This window comes from Diceros bicornis, chromosome 7, assembly GCF_020826845.1.
Source record: "Diceros bicornis minor isolate mBicDic1 chromosome 7, mDicBic1.mat.cur, whole genome shotgun sequence".
In the NCBI taxonomy this organism is placed as follows: Eukaryota; Metazoa; Chordata; class Mammalia; order Perissodactyla; family Rhinocerotidae; genus Diceros; species Diceros bicornis.
Window position 1 is genome coordinate 17961231 of NC_080746.1, and position 26788 is coordinate 17988018.

Below are 26788 nucleotides of genomic sequence, written 5' to 3' on the forward strand. Positions count from 1 at the left end.
AACAGGATATTTTCGCAGTATTAAAGTATGGTCCTGTGGATTACTAATTACAAAGAAGAAAAGGTACCTTTACAGTATACAAGGTGGACACCATTTTAACTAAATGATCAAACTTATCACGTGCCTCCTAATGTGGTACACTGAGAAGGACACCGATGTGTCTATACAGCACTTTTGCCAAAATTGTTTAACACGATCCTTATTGCAAAAACAATTGGACAAATCCATGTTGAGGGATGTTCTGCAAAACAACTGACCTAGACTCTTGAAAAATATTGAAGTCATGAAAGATTTTTCTTTCCTTCCTTCTCTCTTTCTTTCTTTCTCTCTCTCTCTCCCCCCGCCCCCTCCCTCTCTCTCTCATTCTCTCTCTCTCTCTCACTTTCATTTATGGGAAATTGCTTTCTCTTTATTTAGGCCTTAGGAAGAAAATTAACTTTGGTCACATATTACCTTTTAAAAAAATCCACTTTTACATAGATAGGACCAAATGATCAGAGAAATAATTTCTTCTATAAAAATTGGCAAAATTTTATCAAAAGTATGACATACAATGTAATTCGAATTATATAAAGACTGCTTGGGATCATAACATTCCAAAAGTATGACAGTTGCAACTCCATTCTAACAAATGTGAAAGTATTTGCTCTCACATTGCTCTGGTCCAAAGAGTAGAGTTGGGGCCGGCCCCGTGGTGTAGTGGTTAAGTTTGGCGTGCTCCACTTCAGTGGCCCAGGTTCACGGGTTCAATCCTGAGAGTGGACCTACACCACTCGTCAGCCATGCTGTGGTGGCAACCCATATATAAAGTAGAGGAAGATTGGCACAGATGTTAGTTCAGGGCTAATCTTCCTCAAGCGAAAAAAAAGAAAGATCGGCAACGGATGTTAGCTCAGGGCAAAATCTTCCTCAGCAAAGAGTAGAGCTGAATCAGTAAGAGTAAACTAAGTACCTAATCTTTTGCCAACATTAATTTAGATTGTTATTGGCAGTAGAAATTTCCAGGATGAATAGTACTGTCAATGCAAAGTAACCAATAACCATTCAATAGATAAGAGAAATAAGGTGAATTTACTTGAGCCAGAGTGAGGATTATAACCTGGGAAGGCCTTAGAAAGTGTTCTGGAGAAGCATGGTTTTCAGTACAGTCTTATATCTTTTTATAATAAAGAACATACATTAACATGCCCAGGATACATATTCATCAAAGTTTCAAAGAGGTATTCAGTTGCAAATTAGCAGGTCAACTTGACCCTGATGTCAGGAAAGGGACTAATCCAGGTGTTACCAATAGGGCGTTACCTATAGGGCCTAGGAGGGGAAGTATGCACTCTTATCTTAAAACAATGCATTCTTCACTTTAATGGTTAAAGCAGATGTACAATGTATGTTTGATAGGTAAGTCAGGCTATTTAGCTCAAACTGAATCAGTCTTGAACCCAAATAGTTACCCCATATACCTCAATATGTGAGACTCTCTTGTCAACAATAAGGCTTACTTTTAATACAAAGACTAAGTGTTTGGGAGTTATGAACCACTGGATTTAACAACATCATTTTATAGGAGATTTTTGTATCTTTTTTGTTTTTGGAACCCTCCAGTTGATCAGGGTGCTCAGCGGCTTGGTGTTCTTCAGCAGATTCATTTTCCTCTATGAATCTCTTTCAGAGCCATCGGGATTTTCAGCATCAGGTGAATCATTTCCCTCCACATCACCTTCTCCATCATGATCTACTTCACTGAAGCCAAGTCCACAATGTCGTCCATATCTTCCCGACAATTTACCGCCCATATTGTGCTGACATTGAGACCCACTTCTTCATTAATTTTCTTGTCTTCTTCCCCTAAGTCTGCTGCCTCCCAATTACTAGATCCAAGATCACTGTATGGGGAGGCTGAACGCTTCATCTCATGTGGATGGGACTCCCTGACAGCACTCATCGTTTTGGGGACCCAGAAGGGAAATGCTGAACCCACTTGCCATTCTCCTCACCCAAGGCGCCAGCAGCCTGCAATCTGCCACCACAGTGCCAAGCAGCGCCACTCCAGAATGCCTCATGAAAGATCTTAAAACGGGATTATAAGAGAGTAAAGAATTATAACTACATGCAATGTATAATCCTTGATTGGATTATGGATTTTAATAAAAGCTTTAAAAGACATCTTTAGGAAAATTGGAGACATTTAAATGTGGACTATATATTAACAAATACATTTCTTGAGTCCGAGAAATCGTATTGTGGTTATTTAGATTATTCCTGTTCTTAAGGCAACACAGACCAAAATAGATAGGGGTGAAGTTTCACAGCATCTGCAACTAACTTGCAAATGGTTCAGCAACAAACACATTGTTGGGGGCCCAGGATGGGCCACCTCAAAATATTCCACAATGGAATATTGATTATTTCAAATTAAAGTCACTTGAGAAGCAGCCAGTACAAGAAGAGCACTCTGACACTCCTTTATCTCTCTGAATGCAGGAAATAAATCTCTCATGTGAAAGGTGCTCTCCCTGCATCCTTATCACCAGAGCTAGGAAATTCAGGGCTGAGAAACCCGCATAAACAAACTTTGTTGGGCCGGCCCCGTGGCTTAGCGGTTAAGTGCTCGCGCTCCGCTGCTGGCGGCCCGGGTTTGGATCCCGGTCGCGCACGCGCCGCTTCTCCGGCCATGCTGGGGCTGCGTCCCACATGCAGCAACTGGAAGGATGTGCAGCTATGACATGCAACTATCTACTGGGCTTTGGGGGGAAAAAATAAATAAATAAAATCTTTAAAAAAAAAAAAAACTTTGTTAACTTACTATCTCAAGCCTAAACCCTGTTTAAATTCCTTACTAATTACATACCCCAAATCCAAGTTTCTTTGTCCTGTCAATTCCTCACAAATTTATTGTTTCTTCATGAAAAAAAATATATATACTGCCTGCTTCCTTCACTCTCCGAGCATCATTTTCATGATTCTCCCATGCACATGTAAGTAAATTGGATTTTTCTCCTGTTAATCTGGTCTTGTGTCAATTTTATTATTAGTTCAGTCATAAGAATACAAGAAGGGTAGAAAGGGGAATTTCTCCCTCCCTGACAACATGTACCTATACTTATACAGAGAGATTAGGAAAATATAGCAAAATATTAACATTCAAGAGATGAAGAGTATTCTTGCAACTTTTCTATAGATTTGAAAATTTCGAAAATAAAATGATAGGAAAGCTAACAATCTAGGTGGTGGTTACAGGGGCATTCACAAACATTAAAAAAAAATCACTGAGCTGTACACAAGATTTGTGCATTTTTTGTATTTTACTTTGTATATTATACCTTAAAAATAAGTTGGGGGAAAAACTTAAATGGCTCCGTGTCTGTTAGGTAAAGTAGGAATTCTTTGGTCTGGTTTGGTGTTGGAGAAACTCATTTTCCTGGTCCTCTGATCTACCTCAAGGAAAGCACAGTGCCTGGTACGCGCTAGACTCTGGCTCAGTAGCTACCTGTTGAAGTAGGAAGTTCAGCCACACGGTGTCCCATTTTATCTCCTCCCCACCTCCTCCCTTCCCTGACCACCTTCCCACTCGAAAATATCTTTGCTCTCAACTTTGGAGCACTTAAAATTCTGTCAGCAATTCTCTGGCGGGCTCTGCGAAAGCGATTACCTAAATTTTCCTTTTTTTTTTAAATTAAAAAAATTTTTTTTGTGAGGAGGATCAGCCCTGGGCTAACATCCATGCCAATCTTCCTCTTTTTGCTGAGGAAGACTGGCCCTGAGCTGACATCCGTGCCCATCTTCCTCCACTTTATGTGGGACGCTGTCACAGCATGGCTTGATAAGCGGTGCATCGGTTCACGCCTGGATCCCAACCAGGCCGCCAGCAGCAGAGCGCGCACACTTAAAAGCTACACCACTGGGTCGGTCCCATATCTAAATTTTCTGAACTCTTACCTAAATCTTGTATTGAGTCCTCACAACCAACCTACGACGTTAGTAGGGAACCGGGGCTCAAGGAGATTATTACCCAAGGTCACACTGTTAGAATGTAGTGGGTCCGGGATTAGAATTTAAGGTTTACTCCGGACCAGGTAGTTTAATCACTCCATTTTATTTTAACTCTGTCCCCAACAGTCTGACCACAAATTAAATATTCAAAGTGTGCTTACTGAGGACTGTATTCCTTTCTTACAGAAAATATGTTCTCCCTCAAGATCTTTCCGTCTGTGATGGGTAGTGACAGGCATGCAGTATAAAAGTTCATTGAACGCCATCAGTTAAGAAGAAACCAGACGAGTCCAGCCTCTAAGGGGCGCTGTCCTCGCTCAAGGACCAGCGAGACGGGCAGGCTTAAGTCCAAAGCCTTGTGGGTTGACTCGGCTCTCCGGGTCCAAGACACGCAGGCGAAGGCCCGGCCCCGCTCCGCCCCGAGCGCTCGCGCATGCGCCCGCCGGCCCCGCCCCGTCCTATTCGGGCTCCCGCCTCTGTTCAGGTACCGGGCGGTATGCGGGGGAGGGGCGTCGCCTGAGGGCAGGGCTGGAGGGGGAGTGTCTCTGTTGGGGGAGCCTCAACAAAGGTTACCCTAACTTCCGATACAACCCGGAGCTGTTCCTGCTGCTCTCCCTTCTGGGGTGGGGCCACTTCCTGGGTCTGGGGGCCGCCGAGGCGCTGCCCGTGACCAGCACACGCCTGCTCCTTTCTGTCGCACCAGCCCGGTCTCTCCGCACCTCTCCAGCTCCTGCACCCAGGCCCCGTGGGCTCCCGGCCCGAGTCGGGTGTCCTGGGTAGCTTGAGGACACGGGGCTGGGCAGGTGCCGAGAGCCCGCCGCTCTCCCTGCCCCCTCTCGCCGCCGGCCCCACTCTGCCAGGCTGAGCTACTGGGCGCCCGAAGCGAGGGGCCTCGGGGGGACTACGTGCGCTCGCCCGCTCCGCTTGCGCCCACGCCTTCCGCTCCAATTGCTTTCCCAACCGAGCGGAAAAGCCGGGGGCGCGTTGCCCAGGCCCTCGGGAGCGGGGCGGTTCGGCACTGCCGCCTGCAGTCCGCCGGTGTGCCCTTGCGTCCGCAGGCCGTCCGTCCAGTCACCGACCCTGCAGCCCCCAACTAGCCAGACGGGAGCCCACACTGAGTCACAGGGTAAAGGGATCAGAGGCAGCTGAGTGACCCCACCACGATCCAGCCCCTAGTGGGGCTTTCAGTGTGACACTGTGGGGCCTGAACTGGGAGGTTCCCGTTTGTTTACACTTCTGCAACTAACAATAAACAGTTACCCCTCGTTTGCTAAGTATGGGGAGTTACAGGGCTTGAGATCAGCTCTACAAGACTTGGAAGTGGGGTTGTTGGGGGTACGTGTCTGAGTGTGTGTGTGTGCGCGCGCGCGCGTGTGTATAGAAACTAACCCAGGACCTGGTGCTGTCTGGCAACCAGTCAGCCCTGAGTAAACCTTCGTTGAATGACTGAGAAGGTACTGACTGAGGGAGCAGGGCTGGAGAGGGCAGCTCTACTCATCCCACCCCTGCCTCCCCTGGGCTCCTGCAGGCAAAAGTAATTAGGTTGAGCCTTTAATCACAGCTGGCTTCACAGGCAGGCGGACAGGGAAGAGCAGGGAAAGGCAGAAGTCCTGGGGACACTGGGTGCTGGCCTGGCTCACAAGCACTGCCTCCTTCTGGGACCCCCTCCCACCCTGACAACTTGGCAGTCAGTAATCTCCTGTTTTCTTGTCTTTCTCAGGACACTGGGTTCCCTAGGATCCTCCCCAGGCTTAATGATTGTCCAGAAGGTGGCTATAAAGGGAGCCTGGGAGGCTGGGTGGAGGAGGGAGCAGAAACAGCCTACCTCAGCAGATCTGGACACTGAGAGAGCAGCAAGCAGGAGCTGTGGTCAGAGGCTCTGTGTCTTGGCCGGTAGGGCCTGCTGTCTCCCACCATGGCAGCCCAAGGCTATGGCTATTACCGCACTGTGATCTTCCTGGCCATGTTCGGAGGCTACAGCCTGTACTACTTCAACCGCAAGACCTTCTCCTTTGTCATGCCGTCAGTGGTGGAGGAGATTCCTCTGGACAAGGATGACTTAGGTGAGCCCTGGAAGGGCAGGCTGGTGGGCCCAGGGACAGGCCAGCAGGACAAGTTGGGTGTTTGTGGCAGTGTGGTGTGTACAGGTATTCAGTGTGTGTGAAGTGTCTGTGCAAGGCAGAGGCTAGAGGACAGTCTGCATGTGCTGGGTGAAGCGGCTCTGAGAGCCGTGTACATGGGTGTAGACGAAGGACTATGAATATGATCTATGTATGTCTAAGGAGGGTTGCTTATGTCATGTGTCTATGCATGTTTGTGACCCATATGTGCCCCCAGAGGCAGTTTATTCTGAGTGTGTTTAGGGGGATTCTGAGCACGGTTTCCACATCTGTGTGGGTGCATGCTAAGACCGCAGGGTGAGTGCTGGCCACTGACACTGTGAGCACTGGGAACTGGGGAGTTGGCACAACAGCTTCATGTGGCCTAGAAGGCTACCTTTCAGGAGGAGTAAGGTCCCTGACTCCAATTCTAATCCCTTCACCCCATGTTCAGAGGTGGAGAACAGAACTGCCAGAGGCCCTAGGCTGGCATCCAGGTGAGGGGGAAACCAGGCATATATAAATCCCAGGGAGGGGACTTCCATGTCTTGCTCCCTTCTTGCCTTCTGACAGCTGCAGCTGGAACCCTCCAAGAGGCTGAAAAGTCATGGGTCAGCCTGGGGCTAGTGCTGATGGTGAGGCAGGAGTAGTGGCCTCCATGAACGTGTCAGGATTCCAGCACAGGCTCCTCCTATTCCTCTTGGAAGGAAACTGTCTCACCCTGCCAGGCACCTCTACACACCTGACCCCATGCCTTCCTCTGCCCCTCCTATGCCTTTGCCCTGGCCCCTAACCCCCCAGGTGTCCAGCTCCCTGCTCCCCTCTCCTGCAGGGCTCATCACCAGCAGCCAGTCGGCAGCTTATGCCATCAGCAAGTTTGTGAGCGGAGTGCTGTCTGACCAGATGAGTGCTCGCTGGCTCTTCTCTTCTGGGCTGCTCCTGGTTGGCCTAGTCAACATAGTCTTTTCCTGGAGCTCCACAGTACCTGTCTTCGCTGTTCTCTGGTTCCTCAATGGCCTGGCACAGGGGCTGGGCTGGCCCCCATGTGGGAAGGTCCTGCGGAAGGTGAGTGTCTGCTTCCAAGGAGTTTAGATTGGCAGAGAGGATACCTAAAGAGCATGTGGGAGCACTGGCACCTCCACCCCCAACCGAGAGCAGGTTCCTCAGGAGTTCCAGGGCAGCTCCTATTGCTTGTCAAGATATTTTGGGAGCCTGAATGTGGTGGGATCAGGTGGCAGATGAGGGAAATTGGCCCTGCCACATAGAAGCGCCCTCTCCCTCATCCCTGTAATGTGAGCATCTGGGTCTGTCCCACCTGACCCCCACCTTCAACATGGACTGTAGGCTGGGCACCTACTCTGTCCCCCTCTGCCCCACAGTGGTTTGAGCCATCTCAGTTTGGCACTTGGTGGGCCATCCTGTCAACCAGCATGAACCTGGCTGGAGGGCTGGGCCCTATCCTGGCAACCATCCTTGCCCAGAGCTATAGCTGGCGCAGCACGCTGGCCCTGTCTGGGGCACTGTGTGTGGTGGTCTCCTTCCTCTGTCTCCTCCTCATCCACAATGAACCTGCTGATGTTGGACTCCGCAACCTGGACCCCACCCCCTCCAAGGGCAAGAAGGGTGAGCACCCACCCAAGCCGACCACTGGGACACCTTCGTTCATCATTCATTTGGCAGCCTTTCACTGAGGACTGCCTATGTACCTGGCCCTCTGTGAGCCAACGGATGTAGGGGGAGGGATGGTGATGGAGAGTGGGTGGGGAGTAAATAAAACTCCATCCCAAGAGGCAGTTAAGTACCAGACAATTGGCAGAGCCAACAAATGCTGTGACTCACGTTATATCCTGGTCCTTCCTCACAACACAGCCAGACTTTCCTGTGCCGGACAGCATCCTAAGCTTAAGTGGCTTGGGTGCCTTCCTCCATCCACCCTGGTCCTCACTTTTTCTTTCATTTGTTGAGGATTGAGGTGGAAGGGAGAGGGCAGAGCAGTGGGTGAGAGAGTACCTTCCTGCTGATCGCTGGATGTACAGACGGACTCTGCCCCTGTGGCTGGTTAATGGGGGGGCGGGTGGGGGGGTGGCTCAGTGGGGGCAGGGCAGCAGGAGCAGAGCCTGAGGCCTGGCCTCCTCCCACTCCCAGGCTCCTCAAAGGAGGAGAGTACCTTATACGAGCTGCTGCTATCCCCCTACCTGTGGGTGCTCTCCACTGGCTACCTTGTGGTGTTTGGAGTAAAGACCTGCTGTACTGACTGGGGCCAGTTCTTCCTTATCCAGGAGAAAGGACAGTCAGCCCTCGTGGGTAAGATGAGTGTTGGGACAGGGTTGGTCATAGGGAGCAGGAACCAATGCAAGGGATGGGAAATTCAGGCCCAGCTTCCCTTTATCCCCCTTCTTCTTTCCCTGAGGCCAGGCACTACTCAGGCAGCTGTGGCTGGTCACCGTTAGGGACCCTGTACCTCTCTGAGTTTAAGCCAATCTGGGACAACCCCAATGTGTAACACCCTTCCATTCCCTTCCACCCTTCCTTTCCCTCTTCCCACCACAACTCCCCACTGCAGGTAGCTCCTACATGAGTGCCCTGGAGGTTGGGGGCCTTGTAGGCAGCATCGCAGCTGGCTACCTGTCAGACCGGGCCATGGCAAAGGTGAGTGGGCAGAAGGGACAGGAAGGAGAGGGTCCCTTTAAATCTTCCCAGCATGACTGGGACAGGCACCAGACAGGTGGGAGCCCTGGGGCACAGGCAGGTTGGCATATGCTGGTTTAGGATGGGTGGGAATGATTCCAGGCTACTCTTTGCTAGGGCTGTGAAGATAAGGCTCTTGGGGAAAGGGTTTTAACTGACATCAAAGAGAGCCAGAATTTCTCTTAGCCTAGGACTGGGCTTCTCCACAGCCCCAAGAAAACTGGGGGTGGGGAGGGACTGGGTGCAGCTCTCCAGCACGTGTCCCGAGCCTGCCCAAAGGGGAGGAAGGGATGTTGTGGAGTTTGGCCTCAGACGTCATGAGCAGGTCCCAGGGCCTCCCAGAGCTGCCCCAGCCAAGAACTGTGGTGGGACTGCCAAAGACCAGTCAGCAGAAGCCTGCTGTGTCAGAGTCCAGGGGTGGGGGTTCTCTGCTGCTCCTAGCGCCTGACATTGCTGGGACTGTATCCACAGGCAGGGCTGTCCATCTACGGGAACCCTCGCCATGGCCTATTGCTGTTCATGATGGCTGGCATGACAGTGTCCATGTACCTCTTCCGGGTAACTGTGAACAGTGACTCCCCCAAGGTAAATAAGGAGGGCCTAGCCCACGGCAGGCACAAGGTTGAGAAAGCAGGGGCTACTGACTCTGTCTCCCTCTCTCTGGCTCTGGCCTGACCCAGGCCTTTCTCTGCCTCTCAGATTTCCCTTTTCAGTTATGTTTGTGCCTCAGCTCCTCTCTTCTGTACTTTGGTGCCCCTCCTGGACTTTCTCTTCCCTGTGCTCCTCTAGGATGTTGCTTTCTGGACTCCAGCTCTTCACCCTCTCGCTGAGCTCACAGGCTTTACGGAGCACGAGGTGCCTTATCTTTATCTCTGGTTTTTCTCCTGGTTTGTCTCACCTTTGTCCTACCCCCTCTGCCTCTGCCTAGCCAATGCAGCTTGCACAAATTCAGAGAAGAAAGCATCTACCTTGGAGGGATGGTCTCTGTACTTCCCTTTCCTATCCACAGAGGCCCTTGGGTTGGCTCAGTGTGGTACCCACTCCTCTAGCTCTGCACTGTCAATTGTATTGGGAAGTGGGGTGGGGGGGTCACTTATTGTCTCCTTACTACAGTTATTCATTCCTGGGGGCCAAGCATTCTTCTCTCCTCTGGCAGGGATAGGTAGGTAGGCTTTCTCAGACTCTAAATGCTACCCTGAACTGCCCTTGCAGCTCTGGATCCTGGTGTTGGGAGCTGTGTTTGGTTTTTCCTCTTATGGTCCCATTGCCTTGTTTGGAGTTATAGCCAACGAGAGTGCCCCTCCCAACTTGTGTGGCACCTCCCATGCTGTTGTGGGGCTCATGGCCAATGGTAAGTGATACCCTCTATAGAGTCTCTCCTTCACCCCCACTTGTGCCTTGCACATAGGCCAGCTGAGTCTGGAGCAAGCCCTACTGGCTGTAGCCTCACAAATGATTCAGGTTCTTCCCCTCCTTCCTGGCAGTGGGTGGCTTTCTGGCTGGGTTGCCCTTCAGCACCATTGCCAAGCACTACAGCTGGAGCACAGCCTTCTGGGTGGCTGAAGTGATCTGTGGAGCCAGCACAGCTGCCTTCTTCCTTCTACGAAACATCCGCACCAAGATGGGCCGAGTGCCCAAGAAGGCTGAGTGAAGAGAGTGCAGGCTCCAGAGCATCCTCCCCCACCTGTGGCCTTTCCCCTGCACAGGGGTCGGGGGAAAAGAGGGAAGTGGGCTGCTCGGGCCAGCACTGAACCTTTGACTTTCCTTTTCTGCTCCTTTTCCCTCACACAAGTGGCACTGGGAGTTATCAGTGGCTAATGAGGTCCTGGCTCCCCATCCTACGCTCTATTTAAGATAACCTTTGTTTTTGGACTCCATTAGCTCCTATTTCCTGACTTCAAACTGGAAACCCCTGCAGTCAGGGAAGCCTCCTATACCCTTCTTCCTTTTCTGAGCCCTGCCCTGCCCCCATCCCACCACCCCCAGCTGAGCTGAGGCTCCTCTTGGAGCTGCACAGCAGCAGAGGCCCATGACTTCTGCCCTAACGCCTCTCAGCAGGGGGCAACTGCTATTATCAATACCTCAGACTCCAGGGGAAGAGAGGAGGCTATCATTCTCATTGGTACTCTGGGTACTGTAGGGGGGTGTGGGTGGGAGAATAGTAAGACTTGTTATATAACATTAAAACTAGATTTGATACTAAACACTGTCAGTGAGTCATTCTTTCAAAAGGGGTAATACAAGTCAGAGACAGCTTTCTTTGAAAGATACTCTTTAAATACTTCACTTCCCTGGAATGGGAGAGCTGATGTGGACTCCTTTAAGCTCGTGTCTCCTCTGCCTTCAACTTCACACTGTCGAATTCAGTGATCATTCGAGGGTCGGCCCTGTGGCTTAGCGGTTAAGTGCCCGCGTTCCGCTACTGGTGGCCCAGGTTCGGGACCCTGGGCGCGCACCCACGCACCGCTTCTCCGGCCATGCTGAGGCCGCGTCCCACATACAGCAACTGGAAGGATGTGCAACTATGACATACAAGTATTTACTGGGGCTTTGGGGGGGAAAAAAAATGATCATCCGAGGGATGAAGCTACTGGGTTCCAGGCATATTAAATAACTTGATGGAGGGAAGCAGTATAACAGTGGCTCACTGATAGTGTAGTCAGAAAGCCTGGGTTCAAACTCGGGCTGTCACTAACCAGCTTTGAGATTTTGAGACACACAGTTTATACCTGGCTAAATCTCTTGTCAGTAATAGAATGTACCCTGAGGTTACAGTGAGAATTAAGTGAGCTAAAGCAGTAAAGCCTGGCTATAAACACTTGATAAATGTTCCATCATCTCCTTTAAAATTTTAATATTTTGTTAATCATGGGGTGTTTTTTTGGGGATTAATTTTTTTTCAAATATTGCATTAAAATATTATTTATCTTGAAAAAAAAAAGTTCCATCATTAGCCTCATGACCACCACCACTATCAGCACCCTAGGAAGTCAGCAGCCATTCTGGAACTAGACCCAAGGCTCCTGATTCAAAGTCCCATGTTCACTCATTTAATGAACACATATTTGTTTTGTTTTCTACTAGAACATAATATCTCATTTTCCCAGAATTCCCTTATCATTCCTGTCTCCCCTCCCAAGCCCTTCCCCTAAAACTATCAATTAGGATAGCAAACACTGAGATCAAAGGAATGTTTATTACAGCATTTATGGGCCTACCTCCTCCATAAATAAATCTGTACAGAGTTGGGAAGTAGGACCAAGATAGACACAGGAAGGAAGAGAGCATAGTATTAAGGCTCGGGGATCAGTACATGTCATCAGGCCCAGCATCCTCCCATTTTCAAGTGCACAAACAAGGCTGCTGGGATCTCCATCAGAGTGCAAACAGCAGGACCCGTGCTGCAGGATCGCTCAGAATTTGGGGGGTTCTTTGCAGGTTCAGCCTATGACCCAGGTCCAAAAGTTCCAGCCTTCTCTGCCACCTCCAGGGCTAACTTCAGGTTCTGATCAAACAGCTCACACCTAGGCCAGACCCAGGAGGCATAAATAAGGACCAAGCGTGAGCCCTGAGCGTCTCTCCCCACTTTAGGTGCAGAGGAGAACTAGTGGAAACTCTGCTTGAGGAAGGACATGAACCCCAAAGAAAGTCTTTGGTTTCTCAAAATAGTAAGTAAAAGGCTAGTCACCTTTGTTTTATTTAAAAATAACTCCACTACACTTTAAAATGACTTTGGGGAAGAGCACAAGGGGAGAGGCAAGGAGGCTCTGACCAGTATCTGGGGAGTGGGGCCACTTACCTGATGGGCATTTCCAGGGAGTAGAATGGATTCTTGAGGGCAAAGTCTGAATAAATCTCATAAATCTTTCGGAGAAGAGAATCTATTCCAGCTTGCCTAGGATCTGCCAGCACCACAAACTTGATGCCTGCAGAGGGGCGGGGAATGGTTACCAAAGGGCAGAGAATGCAGCAAATAATACCATCCTGTGTTTGTACAGCACTTTCAATTTTGCAAGGGACTTTCACAAGCCTATTTTTATTTTATCCTCACTGCTCCATAAAGCAAGAAAGGCATGATTTTGAATCTATAGGCGAGACCATAAAAGTGAAGTGACTTTATAACATCACTCAGTTGACCGAGAGACCAGGCTTTGAGTTCTAGCTCTGTGACTTACTTCTGCTTAGGGTCCCTCAGCAGAAAGCACCTGGCAGGGGACAAACTCTGGCAGTTTTCAATTATCTGCATTAAGGGAGTGAAGCAATGACATGATCCAAAGGTCATTTTCATTTGGCATTCAGATTTCATTTTGGAACAACACACCTTCCAAAATGTGTCCGACATGAGAAAACATTAAGGTGAGCTTTATCTGCACACAGGGTAACCAGGGCTGAGCACACTGGGTGACGTGGACAAAACTGGCGTCAGATTAAATATTGGCTTTGGACTCACAAAACAAATAAATAGATGTGTCTGTGCAATTGTCACAGGAAAAGCTAACCACCATCCCCCTTGCTTACTAAAGCTGTCTTTGGTCAGTCCCTTCCCCCAACCTGCCCCACGGAATCCCTCTGGCCTATCTGGAGATGCATACCTGTCAGTGTCTGGAAGCAGTGCAGTTTGAATGTGTCTGTCTCCAGCATCTCAATGCCTGAGCTGCTCTGTTCCGGAGACAGCTGGGAGCCGATTGCGAACAACCTATTTGCAAGGGAGGCAAAGCTGGGAATGCAGCCCACTGCTGTTAAGGGAGGAGTGCTTCTCAACCTTTTCCACTGAAGTGATCCTATCTGCTGAGGAGTTCACATTACAGCACGCGACAGTCAGATGAGGCCGTGTGAACTGCCTAGCAGCAGTAGCAGCAGTATCAAAATTTCTTTAAAATTCATTTGAATTCTGCATGTATTTTACATTCATACTTTGCTATAAAACATCTTATGTGGAAAAACTTTGGGTAAAATTAACACTGGGAAGTAAGTAACACAGGTTACTTACCCTGTGGCTATATGTACCTAGCACATCTCACACCATAATTGAGAGCAGGAAAAGATCTTAAAGATCATTTAGTTCAATTGCCTTACTTTAAAGATGTAGGAACTTGGTTTAGAGAAGAGAAGCTGACTTAAGCAAGATCACACCACTGCCAGTATTACCTAAAACCTAGTCACACTGGATCAGTTTTTCTTTTCATAAGACAAGTACTGATGATTTAAGAGGAGGTAGAGGGGCCCGCCTGGTGGCGCACTGGTTAAGTTCGCGCGTTCCACTTTCGCCACCTAGGGTTCACCATTTCGATCCGGGGCGCGGACCTACCCAACGCTCATCAAGCCATGCTGAAGCAGAGTCCCACACAGAAGAGCTACAACTCTACAACTATGATACACAACTGTGTACTGGGGCTTTGGGGAGAAAAAAGAAAAATGAGGAAGATTGGCAACAGATGTTAGCGCAGGGCCAATCTTTCTCAAAAAAATAAATAAAAGGAGGTAGAGCAAGATAAGCACTGCCGCTCAGGAGACTGCCCCCAGTACCACACTAATGCAGCCACCCAAGGAGCCAAGTGCAGGCCTACAAGCACTAGGAAGGGTTGGGGGACTTACGAGTGGAACATGGAGGCCAGCATGAGCTTCTCATTAGAGGTCAGGCGGGGCCGGCCGAATCGAATGGACACCGGGTAATTAGCAGGGTTGCCCAGGTACTCCAGCACCTCTTTCCCATCGGCCGTGTACTTGCCGTTCACGTCCACACCATTGATGGCCAGCACCGCATGACCCACTGCAGAGGCGAGGCTAAGGGTCAACGAAGCCCCAGCCTGAGGATACCGCCCAGGGGACAAGAAGCCCGACCGCAACCCCTAGCCGCGCGCTCCTGCACAGAGACACCAGCCCACTTCCGCAGCACCGGGCCCCGCCCCCCGGCCCAAACCTAGCCCACCCCGAATGCCGTCGCGCTGGCCGAAGGCAACCAGCACACGCTCGTCGTGTAGCTTGAGCAGCAGATCAAGCGGGTAACTGAAAGTCTTCTCAGCCTCGGCCCGTGGCGCGTAGCTATCCAACTGGTAAATCAGGCCACCAGCTTTGTTCACCACATACACACTAAAAATCGCCATTGCTACCAACCGCGGCTCGGGAACCCGGCACCAGCCTCTTCCCCGCGGCCCCGCCCCGGAACCGCAGTCACGGACCCGCCCCCGCCCCCGCTTTCTCCTCCCAGCCCCGACGGGGATTGCTGCGGCGCTTGCGCGCTTGAAGCTACGCGCTCGGGGATCAGTTATGAGGTCAAGTGAGTTGCTGGGCCCGGGTAAAGTGTTTTCTGTCTCTCTTTCCCAATTTTTAGTGCCAGGTCACAGCAACGTGTGACTCTTTCACAACTAACGGCAGAGTCCAACAAGCCAGTGTAGCGTCTGCCGCTTAGGGCAGGAGCCCCCTTCCGGCTCCAGCGTGAAGGCACTGCCTCCCACCTTCCTTCGCAGGGCTCCGCCCCTTGCTCCGGAAGCACTCGCCGCGGGTGGAGGTTTCTGGGCTTGGTGGTGAGCGGCGCTTCCTTTTTGTCCGACATCTTAACGAGGCTGCAGTGGTAGTCGCTGCTCTCCGAGCTTCGCGATGGTGAGTTCGGGGTGTGAAGCCGGCGTGGTTCTGAGAGCGGGGCGGTCCTGGAGCGCATTTGAGGCGACATCGGACGGGAGGGCTCCCAGAACTACCCAGCTGCATTTCGAGGCGGGCGGGGGGTGTTGCTTCGCCCATGTGCTATGGCGGTGGGGTTTGGGCGGTGTCGGGGGCGCAGTAGTACGGCGAGTATGGGGCTGCCTTATCACCCGGCTGTATTCCCGCTTTTCTTCCACAGCCGCCCAAGGACGACAAGAAGAAGAAAGATGCCGGAAAGTCGGCCAAGAAAGACAAAGACCCAGTGAACAAATCTGGGGGCAAGGCCAAAAAGAAGGTAGGATTGAGTCCACCCTGTAAGAGGGAGACTTGGGGGCACCCGTCCCATAGCGCTAGTCAAACTGACGTGTATAGCAAATGGCTTTTAAGGTTGTGGGGTCTAGAGTCAGATTATTAAAGTGTATGCTGTCATCACCATTCATTCTCATGGGTATTTCCTCATTTGAAAAATGGGCTGGTACATACTACTTGGAAATTAAAGCAGTGTGTATAAAGCATGTGTTCTGATGTCTAGAACATAATGTTATTTTAATTGGTCCCGTGGGGCTCAGCCCATATCCAAAAGTCAAAGATGTGTTGGGGGGTTTTTCTAATTATATTTAATTCCATTAATGGTAGTCAGGGTCTCTTAACTTTGTATCCTGGCATTTTAATTACTTCAATATATTTGAATTTGCAGAGTTTCTGCAAATTCTAAATCTCATAGGTTTCTGCAGGCCAAGGAACAGAGCTACCCTCTCAGTATAGCCCTACAATCGTGAAAGAGATTTCTCTGACATAGGTTGTTTAGGAGGGAAAGAGCAATTCTTCCTGGAGCACTGACTTTTTTCCTTTTTGCTTTTGTGAGCAGAAGTGGTCCAAAGGCAAAGTTCGCGACAAACTCAATAACCTAGTCTTGTTTGACAAAGCCACATATGACAAACTCTGTAAGGAAGTGCCCAACTATAAACTTATAACCCCAGCTGTTGTCTCTGAGAGACTGAAGATTCGCGGTTCCCTGGCCAGGGCAGCCCTTCAAGAGCTCCTTAGTAAAGGTAAGGGGAGTGTTGTACTGGTATGCTTTTGCGTGTTAAATTGGCCTGACCATCTTACCCATCTTAAATTTCTTAACTGGAATTTTTAAAAATAGGCATAGGCTGACCAGTGGTTGTTAGTAATATAATTCTAGTAGATAGACCTAAAGCAGGGTTCTTGGCCATTTTTGTGCCATAGGCCCCTATGGCAGTTTGGTGAAACCCAGGGATCCCTTGTGTTTTCAAGTGAATAAAAATAAAATCAAGTGAATAAAAAATTTCTTCTAAGTACATAGAAGAAACTCAGTTACACTGAAATACAGCTATTAAAATACTAAAAGCCTGTATAAAGGTACATTTTTTATGTATTAAATTTTAAAAATCGACCGGTGGGTCTAATTACCATAATTTCACATTAGTATAAATATTCTAAGATATCTGTAGTGCCTAACATGGAAATGGTGGTTTTTACGTTACTAGTGAAGTGCCATGAGGGTTGCCATCCCAAGAGCAGGTTATGGGCCCCTAATTTAGAAAGGATAAGTAAAATTAGATTATTGCCAAGAAATGTAGGCATGCTGACCCCTGTTATTGAATTCAGTCTCAAATTCAGTGTTTTTATTTTGAGAAGGGATCTAAAACTCAGTTTCTGGTTTCTATTAAGTATCTCATAGTACTGTTATGTGAAAACCTTATTCTTTCTCCTAGGACTTATTAAACTGGTTTCAAAGCACAGAGCGCAAGTAATTTACACCAGAAACACCAAGGGTGGAGATGCCCCAGCTGCTGGTGAAGATGCATGAACAGGTGAGCAAGAACCCAGGGGCTCATGGTGTGGGAAGTATGCATCCCCTTTACAAGGCTGTGTAGTTCTGATTCTTCTTTTAATTTTTTACAGGTCCCACCAACTGTACATTTTGAAAAATAAAACTTTATTAAATCAAATAAGTGGATATGTCTGTTTCCTGAAAAAGGCGGTTACAAAGGATAATAGGTATAGGTTTGTTGATTTGGCTTTGAGCCTTATGGTGGTTGGAAAAATATCAGGAAATCATTAGCCTTTTTTCTTTATGTGACTGTTTGTTCCTTGCTGCAGCTTCAGTTTTGAATTGATGCCTGAAAGGAAAGGAAGGGTTAAGAGGACAAAGGGGTGAGATCTCCAAAGGGGCGGTGGGTTGGGCACCTGGCACTGGACTCATACCTGGATTGCCAGCGGCGTCCATTATTCCAGACCCGGCCGAAAGAGGGCAGCCAGCCTGCACCGGTGCTAGAGCTGTGGTCAAAGTTGGCCCCAACTCTGCCTGGGGGGAGTTTCTTCAATTTCTGTTTTTCCTCTACAATGGTAAGTGAACAGTTTTGAGTAGGAAGATTTAAGGAACCCACTGCTATTCTTGAATTAGTTTACTTACTTTCTTTAAGAAATTCTTCATAGGAGGGTCCTATTTGTTGGTTCCCAGAGCTGTATTCCTCATCTTGGACCATCCAGGGAGGGGTGGCACCTGATAAAGGAAGACTCATTAAGTAGAAATTAAGGCACTTAAAAATTTTTTTAACTTTCAGTCTACTGTGAATCCTGCCCTAGGTCTTTGGGGTTTTTTTGGTGAGGAAGATGGGCCCTGAGATAACACCTGTTGCCAGTCTTCCTCTTTTTGCCTGAGGAAGAGTGGCCTTGAACTAACGTCTGTGCCCATCTCCATCTGTTTTGTATGTGGGATGCCGCTATAGCATGGCTTGATGAGTAGTGTGGGTCTGGCCTGGGATCTGAACCTGCAAACCCCAGGTCGCTGAAGAGGAACATGCCAAACTTATCCACTGTGCCACCAGGCTGGCCCTGTACCCTAGCTTTAAGCTCTTACCTGATTGAGGCCTGGAAAGTTCATAAGCAAAGCCCAGGAATTCTGGATCATGGGAAGTTGAGGATCCTAGGCTAATTTAAAGCAACATACCTGGGGCCGGCCCCATGGCATAGTGGTTAAGTGTACATGCTCCACTGCTGGCGGCCCGGGTTCGGACCCTGGGCGCGCACCGATGCACTGCTTGTCAGGTCATGCTGTGGCGGTATCCCATATAAAGTGGAGGAAGATGGGCATAGATGTTGGCCCAGAGCCAGTCTTCCTCAGCAAAAAAGAGGATTGGCATGAGTGTTAGCTCAGGGTTGATCTTCCTCACAAAAAAAATAAAAGATAAAAATAAAGCAACATACCTTACATGTGATATGCTGGTATTTAATAGTCTTATTGAGGCATAATTGACGTACAACAAACTGCACACATTTAAAGTGTACAGTTTGAAACCTTTTGTGTGAAACCATCACCATAATCAAGATATGAAAATCACCCCCATCTATCTTTGGTTCCCCTTTAAAATACTTTGTTCCTGTATATATATTTCCCTTTCCAAGCCCTAGGCAACCACTGATGTGCTTTCTGTTGCTATAGATTAGCTTACATTTTCTGTAATTCTATATGAATGGAATTTGGTATATACTTTTTTTTTAATTTGGCTTTTAGCATAGAGATTTATGTGTGTTACATGTATCAGTAGTTCCTTTGTTGTTTACTATTCCATTGTTCATTTTTGGGGAGACATTTGGATTGTTTTCAGTTTGGGACTACTACAAATAAAGCTGCTATGAAGATCTGTGTCCAAGCCTTTGTGTGGACGTGCTTTTTCTCTTGGAATGGCTGGATCATAACGGTGGGCGTATGCTTAACTTTTTTAAAAATTCCAAAGTAGTGGTGCCATTTTAGGTTCCCACCAGAGTGTCTGAGTTCCTTCACATACATGGTCAGTCATTAATTTTAACCATCCTGATGAGCATCTTTTGTATATGCCTTGACTGAGTTTTGAGAGTTCTTCATATATTCAGGATACAAGTCCTTCATCTGATAGTGCTTTATCTTCACTTTATTCTTTAAAAAATAACTGCCTCTTACAATTTGAGAAACATTTCCCTGGGCCTTACCTGAGTGGATGTTACCAACTCCTGGTGTATCCTGTAGTTGGAAATGGGAAAAAAAATCCCAGATAAGAGCCATGAGATGATAGGATACTCATAGCTAGAGAAAGGGCAAACTTAACAGGGTGCGTGGAACCATTGCCACAATGTTAATTCTCCATCCCTGCTGATGTTAAACTTAAGAGCACGGTAAAGCACTGAAAGACAGTCTCGTCCTCAAGAGACTCATGATCTTAATAGTGGAGATCTCCAAAAACAGAGTGCCTACTATGTGTCAGGTAAACAAAATCTATCCTCACAAAGCATACATATCATTGGGGAAGAGAACTGAGTATAAATTACTCAGAAATCACATTCACAGCTTTACACAGTACCACATCTGTTTATAACAGACAGTCTGTGCAGATAAGCCTTGCATGAAAAAGTGACATTTCAGGGCCAGCTCCGTGGCTTAGCTGTTAAGTGCACGTGCTCCGCTACTGGCAGCCCGGGTTCGGATTCCGGGCACACGCCAACGCGCCGCTTGTGCAGCCGTGCTGAGGCGGCATCCCACATACAGCAACTAGAAGGATGTGCAGCTATGGCATACAACTATCTACTGGGGCTTTGGGGAGAAAAAGGGAAAAAAAAAAAGGATTGGCAATAGATGTTAGCTCAGGGCTGATCTTCCTCACACACAAAAAAGTGACATTTCAGCTAAGCTGAAGGAAGGTAAGGGTTAACTAGATGAGGGAACGAAAGCATACTATTTAAGGTAATGGCAACAACATACGCAACAACGGAGAAGCACAGTACAGCTGGAGTATAGAATACAACATGGCAGGTAATGCAATGATTTTCTGTGTGTTTGCAACAGGATTGCAGGGGGAGAAAAACTTCCAAGGTGGTATAGAGGCCAGCTTGTATTCAGGAGGTAAAACAGACATACTCGTTGACAGGATGTGGGAGATAGAAGGGGACAGGATCTGTATCTAGTTATTGGAAGTACAGGAGTGAAGGGGGTTAGTTTCAGGTGCCTATGGGATATCTATAAACGTGTCCTATATTGAGCTGGAACCGAGTTCTGCAGAGGATGAGGTTTAGGAGTTGGTACTCCTAAGTGGCAGTGGGGCAACAGGTGTGGAGAAGCTCACCATGGAGGGTCAGGAAAGAGGTGTGAGAACACGATACTGTGGAACAGTGCAGCAAGAGGGAAAAGCCTGCAGTTAAGAGAGGAATGGCCAGAATAGATAGAAAAACCAAGAGATGGGTGTCCTGGGAACTGAGGAGGCATTTGCCCTTTCCCTGGCTTCCTTATCCATTGTACCTGATGGCCAATGAAGGTCAGAGATTGTCCTGTCTCCATCCAGTCAAGCTGTGGGGCTGGTGGCAGGTCCAAGTATGAGGGCTGCTGTGAGGTGGAGGCTCCTTGTCTGAAAAAAATAGGAGCCAGGCTGGTGGACAAGGTCCTTGAGCCATGAGGATAGCAAAGATGAGATTTGTTCTCATTTCACAGCCAAAAGGTTACAGAATGCTCTAACAGATGTCAAACTCCCAACAAGAGATTCCCTAGTAATCTTACCTGTTTGTCACTTTCCAGCTTCCAGGTGCCGAAGAGCCCTCTTCTGGGTCTGGCACTGCCTGAGGCTGAGTTTGATTCAGGAAAAATAAATGTGTCTAGGATGCTTAAGAGTCTGCCTAGGCCATACTCCCACCCTCCAGAAGGAAACAAACTGGCATATGGAGGGTGCTGCCATCCTGCAAACTCTTCCCTCCCTCCCAGCCCTGCCCACATCTTCTCCACTGAGAAGGCTTGCCCCCTGGCTGACAGGTAAGGGAATTCAAGGCGAGCAGGTGAAGCATGGAGTCCATGAGTTCTCTTAGAAGAGCTGGTAGGTGAAATGCTGGACCTGGGAGAACCAGGGATCAGTGGATTTGGATACTGCTCTGGCTCCTCCGAGAGAAACCAACCTCTAAGACAGACTGAACCACCTCCTGCCGGCTCTGCTCCACCTCACGGATCTGAGCTGCCATCTGTGGGAGAGAGGCTGCTTAGACAGGCACAAAATCACGGGGGCTGGGTCCTTCAGAGTACTTTCCCTTAACTTACCTCTCTGATCACCTCATCCTCTTTTTCCTCATAGGAATCCAAACCTTTCACCATGGATTTCTTGAATCTAAACAGAAAAAGGGCAAGTCAGCCCAGAACTCCAGTCCCTGCCAGTTGTGAAAAGAGCCTCAGTAGATAATTTTTTTAAATTTTGAATAATTTCAAACTCACAGAAACAAAATAGTATAATGAACATCTGTGTACCTCTCCTTAGATTCACTGTTAACATTTTGCCATAATGCCTCCTCTTTTTTTTTTGTGAGGAAGATCAGCCCAGAGCTAACATCCATACCAATCCTCCTCTTTTTGCTGAGGAAGACTGGCCCTGGGCTAACATCTGTGCCCATCTTCTTCCACTTTATATGGGACGCCGCCACAGCATGGCCTGACAAGCGGTGCATCGGTGCGCACCCGGGATCCGAACCCAGGCCGTCAACAGCGGAGCGCGCGCACTTAACCACTGCACCACGGGGCCAGCCCCTCCTCTTTTTTATATACACATTTCCTTTTTGCCAAAACAAAAGTGGGTTTTAGATATCATGAGACTTAACTCGAATCTAAATATTTCAGTACGCATCTCCTGAGAACAGGAACAGTCTATGAAATCATGAAACCATTACCACACTTAAGAATAAAAGCAATTACTCTTTTTGATGTTCAAATGATCCCATATTTGGCTAGCGAGAACCCTTTCAAACCAGCTCCTTTGTCCTCTGGACCACTCCATCAATCTGAGCATTTCCAGCACAAGATATTCCAGGTGCATCAAGTACTTTCCCTGCCCCAAACCTGAAATTAACTATTTCTCCAATGAAATCTGGTTTGTTTTACTAGAAAGTAGTATTTAGAAGCAAAGAGCTGAGAGTTAGCAAAGCTCTTACTGCTCCACAGGTGTCATGCTTCTAGCTCCTTCAGAGGACAGAGCTTTTTTGCCTTAAATCAAGAATTCATACTGCTACCTCCCCATTCAAATCCTTCCATTCCTTACTTGTACCTTCCTTCCGCCATAGTGAAAACCCTGGTTCCCAACATCAATATACTTGCAGTTGTGTTGTCCTACCATACATACAAAAAGGCATCAGAATAATACCAATACCACTGTCAACAATACAACTAAGCAAAGCTCAAGATTTCTTTGCAGTTCTTTAGTCCTTAGAAAATATCCTAAGGGTATACAGTCAGAATTTTGTGTTCAAAAGTTACTTCAATGCTTATTCTTTTGTTTGTGATTATCAATTTGATACATAATTTGTTTACAATTTTAGGATTTGTTTTCTGACCTAATTTTAATATGTAAAACATTTATGTAGAGAAATGGCTCTACCACCGTGCCCTGGCAGCCCTGCACTTCTCCATACACACAGAGCCTTGAACCGCAGCTTATCAGAGTCTTGGCTGAATGCCTGTGTGATTCACACATCCCAGAACACAAGAGGATGGGAGGCCTGAAAGGAGCTGCTATGAGGCCATCTCCCACTTGCCTATCTCCCCTGGGAGGCTGTCATGAGAGTTTCTCATCAACTCCTGGGTTCTGATGAGGTATGGGGGCCCCACCCCTCTCAGATGACAGCTGCAGTCTACATTTGGCTCCCCAGCAACAGGTATCCCACAACTCACATTGCAATCATCGGCCCTTTTTGTTTCACTGTGGTCCTTTTCAGTGTGTGAGACAAGGCCCTGGGAAGCTGGCACTTTGCGCTTACTCTCTTTGCTGTCTATGTAAGTAATAAACTCTCTAAATCTAAAAGTGGCTTGGGGCTGGCCCCGTAGCTTAGCGTTAAGTGCGCGCACTCCGCTACTGGCGGCCCGGGTTCAGATCCCGGGCGCGCACTGACGCACCGCCTCTCTGGCCATGCTGAGGCCCCGTCCCACATACAGCAACTAGAAGGATGTGCAACTATGACATATAACTATCTACTAGGGCCTTGGGGGCAAAAAAAAAAAAAGGAGGAGGATTGGCAATAGATGTTAGCTCAGAGCCGGTCTTCCTCAGCAAAAAGAGGAGGATTAGCATGGATGTTAGCTAAGGGCTGATCTTCCTCACAAAAAAATAAATAAAAGTGGCTCATTTTATCTTTACCAGTCAAATCAGTCAGGCTTGGCTTTGCCTTGTCCTGTGTGTGTGAGCTTGAAATCTGTAAGATTAAGTCAAAACTCTCAGGGCCAGCCTGGTGGCATAGTGGTTAAGTTCAGTGCACTCCACTTCAGCGGGCCAGGGTTCACAAGTTCAGATCCCGGGCACGGACATAAATCACTCATCAAGCCATGCTGTGCCAGTGTCCCACATATAAAATAGAGGAAGATGGGCACAGATGTTAGCTCAGGGCCACTCTTCCTCAAGCAGAAAGAGGAAGATTGGCAACAGATGTTAGCCCAGGTCCAATCTTTCTCACCAAAAAAAAAAAAAAAAAAAAAAGTCAAAACTCTATTTAAGGGGCCAGCCCAGTGGTATAGAGGTTAAGTTCACACGCTCAGCTTGTGCGGCCTGGGGTTTGCAGGTTCGGATCCTAGGCATGGACCTACACACCACTTTATCAAGCCATGCTGTGGCAGGCATCCCATATATAAAGTAGAAGAAGGTGGGCACGTGTTAGCCCAGGGCCAATCTTTCTCAGCAAAAAGAAGAGGATTAGCAGCAGATGTTAGCTCAGGGCTAATCTTCTTCACTAAAAAAAAAAAAAAACAAACCTCTATTTAAACAAAAAATTCAGAGAGTCCATCCTCATAATTCTCAATTATAACCTTTTCCACTCAGCTATCCTTTATTCATCCACCAAAAACCATATGGCGCTGGGTCAGGGCATGAGGAGTGCTTTTTGTCCTCAGATTCCCATCTCCTCCCACTCTGAACCACAGGTGTGAAGGCAAGGTAGAGGGATTTAGGCATTTCTTACTATTCCCTCATTATTTTCCACACTGAGCAGAAAGGAATAACAGATACCATAAGTTTTTCTGTAACTTTGGCTCTGAGACCCCCTTCACACCTCATAATCTCAATATGGTCCCAATAAAAGTGGTGTCGTGAGGCAGCCTGTGCCCTCCTCCTGAGGCAGTCAGGGCTCCCACCCTCTCTGTGCCGACCAGCTTCCTGCACTTCAGCTTCTAAGGGTCCTCCAGAGGCCAGTTAATATAGTCTAAAACTATTAAAAGTGGGTACTGGGTGAGCACCAGTTTTTTGCACACTATAAACAGCCTCTTCTATTCCTAAAGGACCTTAGTATTCTCTGTGCCACACATTTAAGTAGTTGATTAGAGTCAACTTTTACTATATACTGTTCTCTATTTGCTAAATGAATTGTAAATCCCATCCCCCAACTAGATTATAAACCTTTCAAGGACTCTGTCATACTTCTTCTGTGTCCAACATAGGGCCTGGAATAATGAGTGCTATGAAGACATAGATAACTTAGGAAGTCCTTACTGAACTTTCCAGTTAATAGAGAAAGCTCCAGTACCTGACACAGATCCAGAGAATTCACAGTCTGCTACTTCGTCTTTCATAAATGGTGACTTACCGTGCATAATCTTGTGGGGAGATGAGAAACTTCTCTTTCATCTGGAGCTCAGCCTTGTTCTCCCACCAGAATCTGTTGGTTGCTTTCTTGTGCTCTGGGCTGAGAATGGAGAGGATGAGTAATCTCAATAAAAGATCATAGAATATTACTCAGATATCTAGGCATTAGATAATTAATACAAACTGACATCTGGGTTTCTGCCTCTCGGCAAGGCTGAGAGAGGAACACCGTTACTAGTCTCTTCCAGATCTCCAGTCTCCCTCTTCCAATAAAAATGTGAGAATCTGAGAGGAGGTGATGGGAGTAACTTTGAGCCAGCTGCCCAGCTGGCTTTCCCAGCTGGACCACCAACACTACTGGGACCATGGCAGCCATAAGCCCTCTACCCCTCAAGGCTGGCAATGCCTCTAAGGTGGCTCAATCCATCCACTCCGATCAAATCACAAAAGCGTTCTTCCTCTCCCCCACGCTAAACCCTCCCTCGCACGTCTGTATGCGAGTGTGCTGGATGAGGCCCCCAGCCCGGCTCTCACCTGGCCAGGTGCTCCAGCAGCCCCCCGTGCAGCACGGTCAGGTTTCCGTGGCTCAGGTGTTTCCGCACCTCACAGCTGCAGCACAGGCACCAGCAGCACCGCTCGTGCTCGGGCACGTAACGCTCCACCTGAGCCGCGCGGATGGCCTTGCGCGCGGCCTCCACCTGCGGCGGACAGGGTGTAACCGGCAAGGGGCCAAGTAGGACCCCGAGCAGGACCCCCAAATCCCACCCCCTCGGGCCCTCACTGCAGGGCCCGCAGCCCCGCCTCCAGGCCGTCCGCGGCCCCCTCCGGCCTCCCGTCCGCACCTGGGGCAGGAGCCGCTCCAAAGCCACCTTCAGCTGCCGCTGGTGCTTGCGACTGTAGACGTGTCCGCGACCACAGAAGAAAGTCTGGCGGCACAGAGGGCAGCGCTGCGCCGGCGCCATCGGCCCAGGACTGGGTAACCGGAGGAGCTGCCGCCCCTTCACCATCAGACGACCCCTGACCTCTAGGGGGCGGGGCGAGCGCAGCGGCCCCCGCGGCCCCAGCGGCGGACAGGCGCCACTGCAACCCGTTCTGCGGCTGCGCGAGTTCTTCCTCTGGCTCCCTCTCTGTGTGCAAACCCTGCCAGTGATCAATGTCGCTGAATGCTGTCTAGCCAGACAGAGCGCACGAAACTGCAAGACCACAAACCACACACGTGTCGGGGCATTGACAAGGACCCGTATTAGGCAATGTAACAAATCATAACTAGTATTTATAGGGTGCTCACTCTGTTTCCAGAGCTTTACATTTACTACCTAACTTAAGCCACACAATTACCCTATGGAGCGTATTATCCGCATTTTACAAGCGGGAAAACTGAGGCAGGGGGAGGAAGTAACTTTGTGGAAGGTTGCACAGGTATTAAGCAGTGGAGGCAGCCCCTTGGGGCCCCGTGCTCTTCATTACCAGCAGGCTGTAGAGAACACAAGCTGTGAGGTGGCCATGATCTGAGATCTAATCACAGTCATACCCCTACAGGGATGTTCTGAGCGTTGCTCCTATAAAGCTGTAAAGGGGAAGCTATAAAAGGTGCAAAATCATTGCTGAGGGTTAACAGACATTTTTAATCTGTAAAAGTGCTAATCAAATGGAATTTTTATTTTTTTTTGTGAGGAGAATCAGCCCTGAGCTAACATCTGCCAATCCTCCTCTTTTTGCTGAGGAAGACTGGCCCTGGGCTAACATCCGTGCCCATCTTCCTCCACTTTATATGGGGAC

At 48.5% G+C, this 26788-nt stretch overlaps 4 protein-coding genes and 1 pseudogene across 4 annotated transcripts; 2 read left to right on the top strand and 3 right to left on the bottom strand.

Moving 5' to 3' along the window:
* Positions 1-940: 940 nt before the first annotated feature.
* LOC131408384 (small acidic protein-like) lies at positions 941-2561 on the bottom strand (annotated as a pseudogene).
* A 1860-nt stretch (positions 2562-4421) lies between these two features.
* SLC37A4 (solute carrier family 37 member 4) lies at positions 4422-10974 on the top strand. Its single transcript, XM_058545048.1, has 9 exons — positions 4422-4474; positions 5711-6053; positions 6922-7154; positions 7469-7712; positions 8235-8393; positions 8653-8738; positions 9249-9362; positions 9990-10128; positions 10262-10974. Exons 2-9 carry the CDS (start codon positions 5906-5908, stop codon positions 10426-10428), a joined length of 1290 nt encoding a protein of 429 aa, XP_058401031.1. The 5' UTR covers positions 4422-4474; positions 5711-5905; the 3' UTR covers positions 10429-10974.
* Positions 10975-11954: 980 nt separating this feature from the next.
* On the bottom strand, positions 11955-14924 carry TRAPPC4 (trafficking protein particle complex subunit 4). Its single transcript, XM_058545056.1, has 5 exons — positions 14707-14924; positions 14373-14547; positions 13370-13473; positions 12577-12703; positions 11955-12301 (listed from the first exon to the last, which is right to left on the bottom strand). Exons 1-5 carry the CDS (start codon positions 14879-14881, stop codon positions 12223-12225), a joined length of 660 nt encoding a protein of 219 aa, XP_058401039.1. The 5' UTR covers positions 14882-14924; the 3' UTR covers positions 11955-12222.
* A 166-nt stretch (positions 14925-15090) lies between these two features.
* Positions 15091-17396, top strand: RPS25 (ribosomal protein S25). Its single transcript, XM_058545057.1, has 5 exons — positions 15091-15377; positions 15616-15711; positions 16285-16468; positions 17156-17254; positions 17346-17396. Exons 1-4 carry the CDS (start codon positions 15375-15377, stop codon positions 17248-17250), a joined length of 378 nt encoding a protein of 125 aa, XP_058401040.1. The 5' UTR covers positions 15091-15374; the 3' UTR covers positions 17251-17254; positions 17346-17396.
* Positions 17359-26018, bottom strand: CENATAC (centrosomal AT-AC splicing factor). The gene is made up of 11 exons (XM_058545055.1): positions 25852-26018; positions 25544-25707; positions 25011-25109; positions 21496-21562; positions 21357-21419; positions 20968-21032; positions 20713-20818; positions 19413-19443; positions 17857-17946; positions 17649-17781; positions 17359-17563 (listed from the first exon to the last, which is right to left on the bottom strand). The coding sequence occupies exons 1-11, from the start codon at positions 26014-26016 to the stop codon at positions 17491-17493; spliced, it is 1056 nt and encodes a 351-aa protein (XP_058401038.1). The 5' UTR covers positions 26017-26018; the 3' UTR covers positions 17359-17490.
* Between the last annotated feature and the right edge of the window lie 770 nt (positions 26019-26788).